Raw genomic sequence first — 14,677 nt, forward strand, 5'->3', positions numbered from 1 at the left:
ACTCGACACGGTGCTGAGCTGCCCGTCCGGTGTGTGACCCCCTTTAGCCAACTTGTAAAATATGTATGAATTCTCGTATGTAGGGTTGCATAACGATGAATCGCGATTAATCTATTGCAGAATAAAGGTTTTTGTTTACATCATATATTTGTGTGAACTGTGAATAATAATTATGTATATATAAATATGCACACATACATGTATAAAAAATATTATATTTATATATAATATAAATTATACATAAATATACAAATGTATACACATGTAAACATGTCTTAAATATATACATGCATGTGTGTGAATTTATTTATACAAAGTTATTATACATAGTAGTACACACACATATATGATGTAAACAAAAACCTTTATTCTGCAATAGATTAATCGCGATTAATCGTTATGCAACCCTACTTGTAAGATCAAGATAGTCTTTTATAAACTACTAAAATCACAATTTTACCCCTATAAACAGTCCACTATCTCATCCGGCAAGCATGTATACAATCCAGTCTTAATAAAACAGATTTCTTATATCAGTAATGTTAATAATTGTGCTTCTCGCACCAAACTTATCTTTGTACCACAGTACTACACAGTCACTAGCGTTTTCATTTCAAGTAATTATTCAAGTAAACAGTCAATAACAAAGAACCAATCGATTCATTAAGAGCAGTGAATGGTTTTCTAATTTCCTTGCCAATTTTGTTGTTTGTTTAATTTTTACAGTATAATAGACAGAGATGGCTCTATTAGGCCGCATTTACACAAGCCCTAAAGCAAATTGTTTGTTTTCGTCGTTTTTGTTCCATCAGTTTTCATTCATTAAAGACTATATTTACACAATTAATACCTCACCAAGACAAAACAAGGAAATGCTGCAGTTGACACAATCCATGCCATGTATGCTTTATGTATAAAAACGTTCAGAAAAAAAACTAGTGCACGCTATAGCATATATAGTTTTAGCTTACTGTAATATATACTTTTTACATTCCTGTCAAATTACAGCAGTAAATGCTTCTTATTGCTATTCCATATTGTTGATGTCTAAACCGTTCTGTTCTTGTAAGATGTCAAAGCTAATTTTCATTTCCTTTTTCCAAAGCTTTCAGTCGGGCAGCTTTACCATTTGGCCTGGTGCGGAGAGAGCTGTCATGCGAGGGCTACCCCATCGATCTCCGCTGCCCGGGGAGTGATGTCATCATGATAGAAACTGCCAACTACGGCCGCACAGACGACAAGATTTGCGACGCTGACCCGTTCCAGATGGAAAACATTAACTGCTACCTCCCTGACGCCTACAAAATCATATCTCAAAGGTAAACGGCCATTTGCCAAGCATCGCTCTCGCTGTTTCCACGCTTCCGATTTGGGCTTGATGCTGAATTATGCCGAGCAAATAAAAAATAAGTCAGGCCTGTTCATGCTCCATTGACTTGAGAATAATCTAAAAAACTTTTAGCGTGCCAACTCGTGTAATGCTTTAGATGAAAAGGTTCCTCCTGAGGAAAAATTACGAGTCCTTTTATAAATATGCACCACTTGTATTTCCAAGCCCTATTTAGTCCGCTTTAAAACTTAATTTGTCGAAACCTCATTAGGCTCTGACATAAGCGCTAAGTTATGAAGCTCTGTTCTGCCTGTTTGTCCACGTATGACAAATTAGTTTGGGATTTGAGGGGAAAACTCAACAACTTCCCCATAATAGACTCGAAATATGCATTGGCTGTTTGTCTACGTGGAGTTTAATTCCATACTGCCTCCTCGCGAGCTGCCCGTATGCTTTGGAAAAGCTCTGCTGAAATGGCAGCGCTGGCACGGAGCGGCGGCCCTGAGTAATGCTCGCCTCTCATACCATTTATATTAGTGACACTTGTGCCTGCGCCGGCTCTCTCAGGACATACTTGTGCGACTGCCAGAGTGTGTTAACGTACACACACATACACAGACCATGCACGCCTCGCTGCTTTGATGGTGCTGTGACATCAAAAGCCAACCATATATTAACATTTCATGAACGCGACATCTACAACCGGCTTTACGTGTGGTTAAACTCCATCCTCTGTTGCGGTTTGATGCTGGTAAAGGCTCTATTTTCTACCTGACTCCTGTAAATCTGAGTTTAGCATTTTATGAGGCGTTTTAGGGCCTGCATTCTTCCACCGTGATCTGCTGTTCTGTTGTTAGCTGAATGAGCAGTGAAGGACAGGGATTGTACAATAAAGTCTTTACAGCTATTGAGTATGAAGGTACATAGTTAATAAACATTTTTTTTACCTTGTTTGTTTTTTTCGAACCTATTTTTAGACTGCCAAAGCAGTTTCAAGGGGCGTGAATCTTCACTGGCCTCATGATTCGATTCGGTTACGATTATTATGTACACGGTCCGATTTTGGGATGCATAGCGATTAATCGAGATTAATCTACAGAATAAAAGTTTTTGTTTGCATCATATATGTGTGTAAAGTGTGTATAATAACTTTGTATAGATAAATGCACACACATGCATGTATATATTTAAGAATTTTTTACATGTGTACTGTATATACATTTGTATATTTATGTATAATTTATAAATATAAATACTTTATATATAAATATATATATATATATATATATATATATATATATATATTATTATATATATATATATATTATTATTTTTATTTTATTTTTCTTAAAATTATACATGCATTTGTGCCTATTTATATATACATAATTATTATACACAGTTCACACACATATATTATGTAAACAAAAACTTAAATTTTTCTATAGATTAATCACGATTAATCGTTATGCATCCGTAGTCCGATTCAATCCGACATCTCGATGCATCACAGTGCATTTGCATCCTTAGTTTTTCCTTTTAAATAAGTTTGATATAATCTTGTTATCCAACCAATCAGTGCAAAGAGATCTCTAGTCTCCTGTCACAGTTTTTGCAGCATCCCTTATCCACCCCATCGCCTCACGATATTTATCCCAGTTAAGGAGTGGGGTACTTTGGATTTGTGCTAATATTCTGAGCCCGGAGCCCTCCCATTGGAAAGCACGCGAAATATGCTTTTGATTACATGTTAATGCTAACTCGTGAAATATTACTAAGTCAGTCTGTCTCCCTCACACTTTTTCTAGTCTTTTTCGCCTTTTTGTCAAAGCCACACATAAAAACTCTCCTGCATCTCTCGGCTTCATCGATAAGGCTTGTATAGCTTAAAGGAGTAGTCTACTTTAAAGATGGGGCCCATTGACTTATCATAGTATTTTTTTTTTCTACTATGAAAAGTCAATGGACCCCATCTTTAAAGTGGACTACTCCTTTAATGAGCGCTTTACTAAGAACTTTCAACCTCTGTCCGAATTCAAAAATATAAAATGTGCTTCATTTACACAGTCTCTGTGCTGCTTTTTAATAATTGATTGTTTGTTTTTATGCATCGATGCACTAATCGTTCACATTAGCATCACGATGCATCGTAAAAACTATTATATTCAACAACCTTAGTCGTTTTATGTGTTTAGTTATTTGGTGACTTAATGTTTTTGAAAGTGGGAACCTTTTTTTCATTTGATATTTAACACTGCAGCTTGAAACATGTTATTGAATTGTGTGAAACGCAAACAAGTTTTTATAGAAAATGTATTTTTAGATACTAAAACAGACAAATAAAGAAATAATTAATTAATAATTAAAGTTATTGCGGAGGATTTTCTTTTTCCGGGTGGATCATCAAGACTATTGGTCCTCCTAGTTGTCAATCAGGAGTGTTGCGCAATTGCATTTTTTTAAAAAGTGGAGAAGGCGGTTCTTTTCTAAAATTCGCGAAAATCCTCTGCTACACCTTTAAATAAGTTGGTTAAATAATTTTGTTGTGGCGCGAGTTGTACAGTATGGCTACAGTATATTTTCACTAACCTTAATAATAAAGATGCACTGATATATCACCCAATAATCAGTATCGGTCAATAAAAGCTTATTTTCACTTCATTGGCCGATAGTTTAAAAACAGCCGATATTATGCTATGGCTGATATATTCTGTCAATCAAAAGGGAACATGAATTAGATGATTTTAAGATTTTTGTATAGAAAATGTAAAGAAATATCATAGTTTAATGTTCAATATTTAAATATGAACCACTGCTAAATGCCTATATGTAAATGTAAATGTAATGGTCTTATATGAATGAATCACATTTAGAAAATGTGATCTTCAGAGTTTAGTTAATGCAAAAAGTATCCAAAGTTTTGGCATATATCAGTCACAAATAATCTGCTTTCAGTATCAGAGAAAAAAAAATATTGGTGCATCTATACTTAATAATATTGTAGAAATATATTATAATATATTATATATTAATAACTTCAGGCAAAATTATAAAAGTGATGGGGCAAATAATAAAACAAAAAAAGTCAAATAAAAAAAAAAACTAGGTAATTTTTTTACTACAAGCTATCAAGTTGAATGAAAGCTGTAAAAACACACATAAAAAATAAACTTTTTGAAAAGTGTAAAGGTTTTATATTATTTTAAATGAGTGGTGTCATTTTATCAAAAGAAATGACATGAAGATCTAAGTGCTGGCATGTTAAAACGCTTTTTAATGTTGACAAAAGTAGTTATTTTATAAGCTAGCGTTTGTTCAATATTAAACCGATTAATACATAAACATCAAATGGCCATATTCACTGTGCCGTTTCTCTCATTTGTTCTGTATCTGGTTCTGCTGGTTAACTCGTGCTACTGAATGACTAACATTGCCGGAGTCAAGGTTAAACCTCTGACGGATGAATGACGATAATACAGCACGTCTCTTCAGAGCGCCGGTTCCCCTCTGCATGCAAATGAACACATCTTCTCCCATCTGAGGTCGTACCGCTTGCTCTGTTTTACCTATGAATGGAAACATGGCGGAGAAGAAAATCGTTAAGTCTTATTATTTATCTTCAGTGCTGGGGTTTTTAAAGAGGGAATCCTTCAGGGTTTTGTGTTTTATATTCCCTGCCAGAGTAACTTGCAGTTATGGCCCTGGGCAAGAAGAAATGAAATTTCTTTTCTTAATTAATATTTTCTTTCTGAGGTCCGAGTTTGCCCAGAGCCAAGCTGTCGCGTGGTTAACATCTAGGATATGTGAGCGTGGTGTGAATACTGTCCCGCACTGTGCTAAAGAACATGATGCAAGGAAGACGCAATTGACAGAAGCGCTGCGATGTGTCTTTCTCAGAGGCTGACGATTGGCACACTTGATGGACATATAAATGTACGGGTTGGGAATGGGCCAGGAAAGGGTTTCGAGTCAAAATGTAAAAAATCTTAGGAGAGGCATGTTTTTAATACAGATGACTTAATTTGAATTTTAATTGCTTTTTTATTAAAGATTCATGGATAATCTGTCACTAATAATGATGCCAATTAATTTTTACTTTATTTAACTCGTTTTTATACAGACATTCAACAGTTATCCACTACATTACTGTATACACTCACCTAAAGGATTATTAGGAACACCTGTTCAATTTCTCATTAATGCAATTATCTAATCAACCAATCACATGGCAGTTGCTTCAATACATTTAGGGGTGTGGTCGTGATCAAGACAATCTCCTGAACCCCCAACTGAATGTCAGAATGGGAAAGGAAGGTAATTTAAGCAATTTTGAGCGTGGCATGGTAGTTTGTGCCGAGTATTTCACAATCTGCTTAGTTACTGGGATTTTCACGCACAAACATTTCTAGGGTTTACAAAGCATGGTGTGAAAAGGGAAAAACATTCAGTATGCGGCAGTCCTGTAGGTGAAAATGCCTTGTTGATGCTCAGAGGAGAATGGGCCGACTGATAGAAGTACAACTTTGACTGAAATAACCACTCGTTACAACTGAGGTATGCAGCAAAGCATTTGTGAAGCCACAACACTCACAACCTTGAGGCGGATGGGCTACAACAGCCGAAGACCCCACCGGGTACCACTCATCTCCACTACAAATTGGAAAAAGAGGCTACAATTTGCACGAGCTCACCAAAATTGGACAGTTGAAGACTAAAAAAATGTTGCCTGTTCTGATGAGTCTCGATTTCTGTTGAGACATTCAGATGGTAACGTCAGAATGAGAATATGGATCCATCATGCCTTGTTACCACTGTGCAGGCTGGTGGTGGTGTAATGGTGTGGGGGATGTTTACTGGGCACATTTTAGGCTCTTTAGTGCCAATTGGGCATCGTTTAAATGCCACGGCCTACCTGAGCATTATTTCTGACCATGTCCATCCCTTTATGACCACCATGTACCCATCATCTGATGGCTACTTCAAGCAGGATAATGCACCGTGTCACAAAGCTCAAATCAATTTAAATTGGTTTCTTGAACATGACAATGAGTTCACTGTACTAAAATGGCCCCCACAGTCACCAGATCTCAACCCAATAGAGCATCTTTGGGATGTGGTGGAATGGGAGCTCCGTGCCCTGGATGTGCATCCCACAAATCTCCATCAACTGCAAGATGCTATCCTATCAATATGGGCCAACATTTCTAAAGAATACTTTCAGCACTTTGTTGTATCAATGCCACGTAGAATTAAGGCAGTTCTGAAGGTAAAGCGGGTCAAACACAGTATTAGTATGGTGTTCCTAATAATCCTTTAGATGAGTGTACATTTTAGCCTGCTTTTATTTTAAAGTGTGTAAAAATATTATTCTGGGTCCTGATGCGAAAATGTGCATGCACAAAATGAGCATCACATCAGTCGGTGATGCACACTTGAAAAAAAAGATAAAAGCAGAGCAGTATTATCCTGAAGTTATGGGGGATGTATAACGTCTGCCAAAAACTCATTTTCACCTACAGTATACTGCTGTGTAAGGGATATTCGCTTTCAGAAGTGTCCCATTCGTATGGAAATGACTGATACAGGATTGTGGAAAGATTTTAACACCTTTCCTCTTTTCAAATCAGAATAAAATCTACTTTTATTTACATGTGTCTGATCATATAAGGAACAATTCATCAGTATGCATTAAATCCTTAAAGTTTTCTTTTCTCTATTGGATGTCACAAATCTCACTTTCCTAACTTCCCCATCTATCCAAAACACACTTTTTTACATTCCAAATTTATTTCTGATAAATAAAAATGTCATTAATGTTGGCGATCCGGTTCAACTTGATGAACATAAGTAAAATTGTTTTATTTTTCACCGTGGCACAGTTTGTGTACACAAGCAAATAAATAAGTAAAAATAAAGAACTCTTAGGAGAGCACATGTCTCTGAATGCCCTTTCAAAACTTCCTCCACTACGTTTACTGACTTTGGTTTCCACCTTCTGAAATATTTATAACTTTCTGTGAATTGCTGAGAAGCTCGGTGTACTTTTTCTCTCCCTCTTGTGCTAAATGATGTCTGTTTGCTACCAATTCCTGTGCACATAAGAAACTTGATTGAAGTTTCGCTAATTTCATCCATTATTTACTCTACGCACATACAAAGGCTCTGGCTGCACAAACCACCCACATTTTTATTCAGACGGTTAACCGTCTTTATGCTAAAGGTCATCTGAAAGAATAAAAGAGGAAGTTTTCCCAGCGGTACAACACAAGTGTTGTTTATTCACTGCTTGATTTTTTTTAAGGCTTAGAGAGTCGACGGAAGAATGCGTATAGCAATGATGTCTAGAGAAATGTTGCTTGGCATTTTAAGATGTAAAGATCTCACTCATACAGGCCATTAACTGAAGTCATGCTGTTTCAGAAACTAAAAGGAGTGTTATAAATAAAACCTTTTAAAATGCGAGAATATATCTTCACAAAACTGGTTTACTGGTGTGTAAGGGATAATGTATAGGCAGCAGGTTGGTATTGCAGAAGCTTATTTTGTGATGTCTTGCTTATTACACGGCTATTTACTTTATAAGTAAGTTAAGGAACATTAAATATTGAATTAAAATATTTTAATTGAATAAAATTTTATTTATATAGCGCTTTTCACAATTGTTTATTTGTTTAAAAACAGCTTTACACCAGGCCGTAGCCAGGATTTTTCAAATACCGAGGACAACCCCTATTTTTATTTTATTTATTATTATTTATATTTTATCCATTTTACATAATAATAATAAACACGTCCAAACTACGACATAGCACAAACTGTGTCTGTGAGAAATTTGTTGGTGACTAAAAGCATCCAAAATAAATCAAAACTCTGATACATTTCATCATCTGAAGTCCAAGTCACCCTTTGCCTAGAAACTGCAAAACTGTGTCATTTTTTCAAGAAGCTTCTTAAATTTTCAATTTAGGATTAATTTTCAATTTAGGTTATACTGTGTATAATAATTATGTATATATAAAAACATACACATGCATGTATATATTTAAGAAATATTTACATGTGTATATACATTTTTATATTTGTATATAATTAATATTATGTATAAATATAAATACCTAACATATAAATATATATTTTTCTTAAAGTTATACATAAATGTGTGTGTATTTATATATACATAATTATTATACACAGTACACACATTTATATAATGTAAAGGCTGCAGCACATCATAATTTTAACTACTTTTGTTACTGATTTTAATATTCACAATAAATAAATTGTTAAATGATTTTAATAAACTGTTTTGCGTAGGACTGTAGCATCAATATCTTTTGAATGCTATATTGTTACTAATATGTCCCTAAACATATCTGTCCGTTGCGTTGCATAATATAAAAAGAATAGATTACGTATTTAAACATTTTGTATAAAAAGAGTTTGGGTTTAGTGTAAGGTTTGGGGTTAGGGTAAGATTTGGGTTTAGGGTAAGGTTTGGGGAGGGTTAAGCTGGTAACATATCGCTAAAATGGTTAAAAGGAAATTATACAGCAATCTTTATGGAATGAAAGATACGTAAAAGTTTTACGTTTTTTAGCTGTCAAAACGTAATAATGCTATGTTTAAATGATGTAAATACGTTGCATTGTACGTTTTAGCATCTATTTAAACGTACAAAAAATAAGTTTTTTGTTTATTAAAGTTACGTGTAAATACTACGTATTAACAGTGAGACCAGGCTGAACAGGACCTGAGTGAGTCGGATTTGAAGTTTACGCAGTCTGAGCGCACACACTTAACTCGTAGTATTTTCTCATTCGAGGTTACGCGCCCACATCACGTTGCTTTGCGCGTGGTCACAAAAGCTTAACAGTTGTAGACGTATTTAATCACCACAGTTTTAAATCTAGTGATTTTAAGCTGTAGAAACACAAACAGTAGTGCTTTATGCGCTCAGGGTTTCGGTTGTGAGGAGCGTGCAAGCCGCGCATCTGCTTCTCATTGAGCTTATGAGTATTTTTGCCACTGTATTAACGTTAGCGTTAAATATATATAAATATATATGAACGCTTGTGTCTTTTTCACCCCTGATGAGTTTGCACCCATGGGCTAAGGGCTATGGGTAGGATAACTCAAGGGCTAGGGGTTAAGATAAGGACAACTGAAACTCATTTTGACACTACAAAAAAAACAAAAACACAATTGACAATGAGAATACTTAAAGCAACACTATGTAGTTTCCATGTAAAAATGACTTACAGCTCCCCCATGTGGTTGAAAAGCGCAACAGTGCCTGGTATCAGACACTCTTCTTCAGGCAGGGGGAGGGGCGGGGCTGTGTGCTCTACCCTCCACCGCCACTTTCAGAGTGTGCTTGTAGCAGCTAGGAGGCTGCTCAGGTTGGAGCAACAGTACAATTTGTCCAGTTAAAAGTTGTTCTATCACTGAAATAATTTTAGAGACATTATTTAAAGTTAAAAAAAACTACATAGTGTTGCTTTAATGATCACAATTAAACATTAGTGTACCTAATATGTATGATGGATGTGACAGTGTCACACTTATAACTTATAGTTAGTGGTGCTTTGCATACCTCTCAAAAAAGGGCTGGTGCTTGATGTCGTGTTGGAAGTAAAAAATATTGTGGAGATGGTAAAGAAGGTAGTAAATTCATCTCTACGATTCCTGCATATACCCTGTAGGAGGGAAAAAACTCTTGAGAGAGAGCCAGACACCGCTGATTCTATAGAGGATATATTATATAATGGTACGCTTATATACAATTTAATGGGAATTAAAACATGGGCAGCCAGTGGTCGTTGTTCATTTTATTAAGACTTATTTTATTATATTTATATACACTAGTCAACATTCGAAGTGGATCAAAAAAGTTTATCAAAGGTGTCCTAAGACAAGAACGCATATTGTCCAATATTTTAAGACAACTTTTATGAAAGGTTTTCATAAAAATGGAAAAAATGGCAGCATTTGATACCATTTTCGTTACCATTTTTATTTATATTATTTTATTATAAGACATTAATGTTTATAATGATTAATATACGGTAATATGCATCGCTGATAATGCATTATAATATGTGGTGTGATACACGTGTAGTCTCGTATGTTTTGAAAACATGTTCCTCTGGTCTTGCTTTTTTCAGGTGCAACAATCGGACTCAGTGCGTTGTCATCACCGGATCTGATGTCTTTCCTGATCCGTGTCCTGGGACGTACAAGTATCTTGAGGTCCAGTACGAATGTGTGCCGTACAGTAAGTAATCCTACAGTATTCCTCAACAAAGCCTGTATCTGGTAACAAAATACCTAATTTGTACATAATGTAGCAGTAATAGTTTAAAATGTAACATTAAGAGACTTGTTATATAACATTTGATTGTAAATCATTTATTTTGAATCATAGACTTGCCAACTCACTGTGTCTTAATTTCTGGTCCAAAATGTAGTGAGCTGCCTCGCTGTCTAGTGACTACATTGTAAGGTAACAAAGAAACCTCATTAGTGACTGACCAAAGGTCATAGATGTTAGTAAATATCTAGTGTATGAAAGCATGCACAGTATGTAAATACAGATTGGCATTGGCTATTAAATTTAACAATTTATTTTAATTTAAGTGTTTCAGGCTGTAAAGCTTACTTTCATCATGGGCACCTTTGATACCTAAAAATACTCCCTAGGTAGGCAGCTCACGAGTTTTTGGGACAGAGCCCCTTTTTCTTCTTTAGCATTTGACCTTCTGCCAATGTTTGTCATTCAATGATGACAGGAAACCTGTTTGAAGATTGCCCTACACATCATCTGTTTGCTATTTACCCTGCGTTTAATATATTCATATATTCCTCTTCATATATTCAGAATTTCTGTTTCTTTGTCCAGGCGGCTCATTTTGGAGCAGTTTGACCCGACGGATGTTTTGATAAATAAAATATTCTGTCTTGAGTCAATGCTTTTACAGATTTGTTTTATTTTCACTATTCTGAAAGCCTCTAGTTTTTCAGATGGTTGTGCGGAGGATCCTATCTGCTCCATTTTTCTAGCGAACAGAGGTTTTGGATTGTTGTTTGTTTTCCTCAGATATTGCACCATTCTGTACTGAAAACATTTCTCTTCTGAAAGGCACGGACAAAGATACATCTGACTTTTTCTTTATATGGGTAGTTGACAAAATAAAGTGGTGTGGTGAACATCGTTTGGATTGAACATACTTTGTTTTAAACTTTCTGAAGTATGCTTGATCAACCTCAATAGTTATGCCACCCAAGTTATATTCATAAGCCAAGCAAATCAGGTTGAGGATGCTGTAACTAATAATCATTTCTTGATTTATTACTAAAATTAATATTTTACAAATTAAGCAGTTGCATAAATAGTCCACATTAGAAAACAGTCTAATCAGTTAATGTGAATGCCATAAAAACTGCATAAATAATGTTTATAATGGTCTTATTTATGGTCAACTGCCCATATACTCTGTCAAAAATAAGGTTGATATTGACCAAATGTTTTTGAGATGCATTATACAGTATGCTCATCAAATTCCTTCATTGCAAATCCGCTTTTTCTCATTCAAAAATTGTTGGCAGAATCCACTAAATGCCACGTTGATGCATTTAGAGGGTTTTGCATCTGAACTCTTCATATGATAATTCTTAACCAAAATTGTTGCTTGATTGTAAAATGTATAACTTTTGAAATAACGAGGAGGAATTTATTTTACATCATGATCTTAAAAGGATTCTCAAACCAAATATTACAATTACCCCATGATTTACTCAACTTCAAGCAATCGGAGATACATATGCCTATCATCTTTCATACGAACACATTTGGAGTTATTTTGGTAAATGTTCTTGTTCTTCCAAGCTTATAATGGGGGGAAACAGGGACCATAAAACAACTGCATTCATCCTTCCTAGAAGTAATCCACATGGCTCCAAAGGCGTCTTTTGCAGGTAATCGATGCAATTTAAAAAAATTATCCATTTAAACTGTAATAACTAGCTTCCAGTAACGTCATTATCTTCAACTCACATGCAGTAACTTACGTCTCCTGAATCGCATGAGTCAAAAATGGCGTCATTACCGTTAGATAGTTGTTATACCTTATAAAGTTTAAAATATGGATATTTTTCTTACAATATTGCATTGCTTACCCGCAAAAGACCATTATTAACCTATTGGAGCCGTGTAGATTACTTTTCTGAAGAATGGTTACACTTTTTTTGGCTTCAAAGTCAGACGTTTTCTCTCATTATAAGCTTGGATGAGCAAGGACATTTACTAAAATAACTCCAAATGTGTTTGTCTGAAAGAAGATGGACATATGTATCTCAGATTGCTTGAGCGTGAGTAAATCATGGGGTAATTTTGATGTTTGGGCTAGAATATCGGCTTGTTCAAATAATAATTGAAAGAAGAAGAATTTTTTCTTAAAGGGACACTCCACTATACTCTCATTTTAGGGTAATAATGAAGAACTTTGCTGCCGTACCATGGCTGCAGCAGGTGCAATAATATTACGCAGCGCCTGAAAATAGTCCACTTGGTAACTTTCAATAGCAGAGGACTATTTTCGGGCACTGCGTAATATCTTTGCACCTCCTGCAGCAATGGTACGGCAGCAAAGTCCTTGATCATTACGCCAGAATGAAATATAGTCCTAGCCATATCTGCCTAGAAAATTTCAACACTTATTTTTCCGTCGGTCTTAGTACATGATGTAACTACAGAAAACTCTTTGGTTATATTTGAGCGCGATGCTAATGGTCTAATTAGATTCAATTGATTGTGCTAAGCTATGCTAAAAGAGGTACTGCCTGACCCCGAGATCAGCTGAATGGATTCCAAAACTGTAGAAATCAAACGTTTAACTCTAGGAGAGCTGGAAAATGAGTGTCCCTTTAAGTGTGCATCTATGAATAGTTCTTGGTCTTATCACTAAAGGTAAATAGCTGTTTTTCTTTCTCCTCATGTATTATCACAAACTTTTCTATTTATTGTTAGGGGTCCACTTATAGTAATATAATGAATCATGTCTCATTCTCACTAGCACATTTGTCGTACCCAAGCTTTTTTCTTCTTCTCTGAAGACCTCATTTTGCATATACTGTATAATATTTTCCCAATTGGAAGTTCTCTTTGACTCTCTTGGCCTGTATGTGTAAATGTTGAAGTTTTTTGGGCTCGTTCTAATCTTTTCTCTCCCTTGACGCTCTTTCCATTCTCTTGTTTTTCACGGCTCAAAATAGAAGTGGAGCAAAAAGGTAAATGACTGCTCTGGTTCTCAGTCCTCAGCTCCTTGTTTTGTGTTGTATGGTTTTGAACCTTCCACCCCTCCCCACCCTTATCTCCCTACATGATATCCAGATCCACAAGATCTCCCAAACTAACACCCCGAAAAATGTTCTTGGGTTGTTATTTTCGCACCTGTATTGATATTGTCTACAGTCTTGGGTTGTCCAACTTGAAGAACCTGAAGGATCTTAAGCCTCAGACAAAAACAACTCAATGTCAAAATTTAAAGGTGATGTGTGTAATTTATATTAAAATTTTAAAATATGTTCTCCTTCTCCTGTCCCAGTGGAATGTGCAGAATTCCATGGTTGATTGATCCCAAAAGTGTAATCACCATGCTGCTTTCCTGACTGGAATCTGATACATTGGGTGGGAATGTTGAGACAGTGGAAACCCATTTGAATAATTGCAATTCCATTCAGTGACGCAAGTGATACATTAAATTATACACTTCACCTTTAAATGAGATTGACACGATTGGTTACATCGATCTGCAGTAAATTCTGGCATACTTTTATTTGGCTTTTTCCTTCCATGGCACCTTTGGTCATGTGATATTGATGGGAGAGAGAGGCCACCTACCTGTAGCCATCTGCATGTGATATGCTGTTCATCACAGACTCTGGAGACATATCGAACAGGTTTAACATTCGGACAGGGGGTGCGTTCGCCAAGGCCCTCTTTTTCCTATACTAGCTTGTATTCCTTTAGTAAAGATGCTCCCTTTGGGTGTAATCTGTCCTGAACAGCATTGTCATCATGTCCCCCCGTCCTTGACCTCTGTGTCCTCTCGCCTCTCATCGTCGTCTGTTCTTTCCTCAGACATAAACCATGTATGTGTTCACTTTCAGAGGTATGGGTTTTGCAACAAATCCAACAAGCCCGCCACGTAATATTGGCATTAAAAAATTGTGGCATTTTAGGTAGCAATTCCAAAACGAATCGTCCCTTTCCATTAGCGTTGTCTATCTCATCTCTTTTCATTTGCAGGGCTTTTTTGCTGTTTGTTTGGTTTCCCTTCTTCCTTTCTG

General features: G+C 35.8%; 1 protein-coding gene across 6 annotated transcripts in view; it reads left to right on the forward strand.

Moving 5' to 3' along the window:
- adgrl2b.1 (adhesion G protein-coupled receptor L2b, tandem duplicate 1) overlaps positions 1-14,677 on the forward strand; it is a 144,138-nt gene that overhangs the window by 47,130 nt on the left and 82,331 nt on the right. For all 6 annotated transcript variants that reach the window (XM_065262394.2, XM_065262395.2, XM_065262389.2 and 3 more), the window contains exons 3-4: positions 1,106-1,319; positions 10,495-10,604. In XM_065262394.2, coding sequence (XP_065118466.1) covers positions 1,106-1,319; positions 10,495-10,604 — 324 coding nt within the window. The remainder of the gene's footprint in view (positions 1-1,105; positions 1,320-10,494; positions 10,605-14,677) is intronic.

Source organism: Paramisgurnus dabryanus, chromosome 6 (genome assembly GCF_030506205.2).
Source record: "Paramisgurnus dabryanus chromosome 6, PD_genome_1.1, whole genome shotgun sequence".
Taxonomy (NCBI): domain Eukaryota; kingdom Metazoa; phylum Chordata; class Actinopteri; order Cypriniformes; family Cobitidae; genus Paramisgurnus; species Paramisgurnus dabryanus.